Source organism: Bison bison, unplaced genomic scaffold, assembly GCF_000754665.1.
Source record: "Bison bison bison isolate TAMUID 2011002044 unplaced genomic scaffold, Bison_UMD1.0 scf7180017864485, whole genome shotgun sequence".
NCBI lineage: Eukaryota > Metazoa > Chordata > Mammalia > Artiodactyla > Bovidae > Bison > Bison bison.
Genome location: NW_011495045.1, coordinates 6618863 through 6622387, shown reverse-complemented (window position 1 = coordinate 6622387; position 3525 = coordinate 6618863). Strand labels below are relative to the sequence as shown.

The following is a 3525-nucleotide window of genomic DNA, read 5'->3' as shown; positions in this document are numbered from 1 at the left end:
GGACTTGGTCAAGGAAGAAAAAGGCACTCTACATGCAGTGGGTGGCTCTTCTAGCCCCATGAGGGCAAGGACTGCAACATGAGTTCCAGGTGATACCTGGCACCGGATTTTCTATGTTTTGGGGGATGTAACTGTTGTTATAGCTACTGCTTTTGGGAGATCTAAATTCAAAGATCAGCATTACTTGCCAAGGGAATATTGTGGATGAGGGACTGTGCATAGATTGTGAGGTGAGAGACCCTGAAGGGGTAGAATATAGAGAAAGAGCAAATTAGTCAATATGGTGGTGGTCAGGCCCTCTCACCCCGTGTTCTGTAGACAATGACTGTGCACGGTATGTAACAGCTGAGATTGCTTATGGTACTGCGCATGCGCAACACGAGGTACTCACTTGGTCGCAGGCTAGTGTGCGCAGTACACCTGTATGAGCTTCACCATGAAAGCCCTGGATGCTGCTGCATCAGGGCTATACTGGAGTGACATCATGGTTATGTTATGTGAGGTTATGCTATGAATATGTCACAGCTGCGTTCTGGTTATGTTACGGCTGCTGCTATGGCTGCTGCATCAGCCAGAAGAGAGGCTGTGTTATGGCTGCCGTGCCAGCCGGGAGAGAATAAATGTGTCTGCAGTTCCTATGGCTTCCTGAGTCTCCTTCCAGTCTCTTAGCTTGTGCCTTGCATACCCTGGGTTCAGCGATCACTGCAAGACAGCCACCAAATGCATTTACCACAAACATCCACAAACGTTTGATTTTGAGGTTTCAGAACTACAGATGAAAGATCGGTAGTATCTATCCCATAAGACTACGAGAATCAACTGAACTATTAATAAGTATCAGTACTTTGAATAGCACCTGGCATGCCATAAGTGCTACATCAGAGGGACTTGTCATTTTTATGTGCAAGGTGCTTGTCAGATTATATGAGAGGGTGTCTTAGCCCATTCAGGCTGCTATAACTAAAACACCATAGACTGCATAGCTTATACAGCATTTGATTCTCACAGTTCTGGAGGCTGGGAAGTCAAGATCGAGACGCCTGCAGATTCAGTGTCTGGTGAGGTCTCACTTCCCAGTTCATACATCGATGGCTGTCTTCTCGCTACATCCTTCCTCAGAAGGCAGAAGAGGGGAGGGAGCTCTCTGGTGTTTCCTTTATAAAGGTACTGATTCACTCATGAGAGCTCTGCCTTCCTGACCTAATCACCTCTTAAGGGCCCCATCTCCAAATATCAACACACTGGCAATTAGATTTCAACATATGAATTTGGGGGGACAGATTCAGTCGATAGTGGAGATACACAAAAATGAATAAAAATCATTTCTTCCTTACAACTTGATAAACTAAGACCATCTAAGCTCTGGAAGGGTACTATTACAATAGTAGTAGTAACATGTATTAAATGACCATTATATGCCATGCACTATATCAGATTTTTAAATGAATTATTTATTATTCATAAGCACTCTAAGGTGAATACTAATATCCCCCTTTTTAAAATATCAATAAAGGAGGCTGAGAGAGAGCAAGTAATCTGCCCAAGATTAAGTAGTAGATTCGTTATTTAAACCTAAGCATTCTGACTTGAAGATTCATCCTCTTACCTATAACCTTATGCCACCTCCTACAAGTTATATGTGTCAAATTTGACACTATAAAATTGGAAATCACAGTGTACCACAGTCAACAAAATCTGCCAGTATTTCTCTACTTCCCTAACAACATTTTAAATTACCCATCAGAATTTATAATATGATGGGTAATTTATGATGGAAAAATAATTTATTATGGAAAAATAAATAAATATGCCAGAAAAACAAAATCCAAACTTACCAAATGCTGCAGTATGATATTAGTCCTTTTATATGAATTAAACCTGAAACAAATGTAGAATACAATGAACACAGTAATGTGGATAGTCATGTTTCAATGTATAAATACAACATTCCCTTTTGTTTGCTTTAGCTTCTTTGAACAGTTATTAGAATAAAAAATTTTAAAAAAAAGTTTAATTCATTCATTGTGGTATGAACACAAAACAATACAGCCACTTTCAAAGAAATTTTGGTAGTTTCTTAAAAAACTAAACATACTCTTATCATATGACCCAGCTATTGCACTCCTTGGTATTTACCCAAATGAGCTAAAAACTTATGTCCACCTACACGTAAATGTTGATGATAGCTTTATTCATATTAGCCAAAATGTGGATGTAACCAAGAGGTCCTTCAATAGCTGAATGGATAAACAAACTGTGGTGTATATATATACAATGAAATACTACTCAGCAATAAAAAGAAACAACACTATTCCATTAAAAAAACAAAAAAACAGAGGAACCTTAAATGCACACTGCTAAGCAAAAGCAGTCAATCTGAAAAGGCTATATATTGTGATCCCAAGCATAGGACATTCTGAAAACTATGGAAGGATACAGACATATTGTGTGTCCTAACATAACAAAATAGGACACGTATTTTGTTTGAAGCTCCTCCTATATGATTCCAAAGTGCAGACAAGTTATCATTAAAATCAATAAATCTGAAGTGATAGATTCTAGCTTATTTAGGAGCATTTCTAAAATAAATTTCATACAGACTTTTAAAATCTGAATTATACTTACCCTAAAGCACCATTTCTAAAACTTATTTCAACTTAACTCAAAACCTTCCAGAAAGAAAAATTAAGTATCAAAAAAGTTAAGTGCTAATTTCTTTTTTTTTTTAGATCCAGAATAACACTGAACTTTTTTTTTTTTTTTTAATATTTATTTGACTATGCCGGTTCTTAGTTGAGGCATGTGGAAGCTAGTTTCCTGATTAGGGATCAAATCCAGGAGTTTGATCCTAGGTTTGATTGGGAACACAGGAGTCTTAGCCACTAGACCACGGGGAAGTCCCCCAGAATAACTGTGATGAACTTATTGACAAAACAGAAATAGAGTTATAGATGCAAGAACATTATGGTTACAGCAGAGACAGGGGGACAAATTCAGAGACTGGGAGTGACATATACACTACTATATATAAAACAGGTAACTAATGAGAACCTACTATTTAGCACAGGGAACTCTACTCAATGATCTGTGGTGACCTGATGACACCACCCTTATGCCAGAAAGTGAAAAGGAACTAAAAAGCCTCTTGATGAAAGTGAAAGAGGAGAGTGAAAAAGTTGGCTTAAAGCTCAACATTCAGAAAACTAAGATCATGGCATCTGGTCCCATCACTTCATGGGAAATAGATGGGGAAACAGTGGAAACAGTGGCAGACTTTATTTTTTGGGGCTCCAAAATCACTGCAGATGGTGACTGCAGCCATGAAATTAAAAGACACTTACTCCTTGAAAGAAAAGTTATGGCCAACCTAGATAGCATATTCAAAAGCAGAGACATTACTTTGCCAACAGAGGTCCGTCTAGTCAAGGCTATGGTTTTTCCAGTGGTCATGTATGGATGTGAGAGTTGGACTGTGAAGAAGGCTGAGTGCCGAAGAATTGATGCTTTTGAACTGTGGTGTTGGAG

At 38.4% G+C, this 3525-nt stretch overlaps 1 protein-coding gene across 2 annotated transcripts in view; it reads right to left on the bottom strand.

Moving 5' to 3' along the window:
- Nucleotides 1-3525, bottom strand: part of HIBCH (3-hydroxyisobutyryl-CoA hydrolase) — a 116107-nt gene that overhangs the window by 101781 nt on the left and 10801 nt on the right. For both annotated transcript variants that reach the window (XM_010862900.1, XM_010862901.1), the window contains exon 2: nt 1836-1878. In XM_010862900.1, the coding sequence (XP_010861202.1) occupies nt 1836-1878 (43 nt within the window). The remainder of the gene's footprint in view (nt 1-1835; nt 1879-3525) is intronic.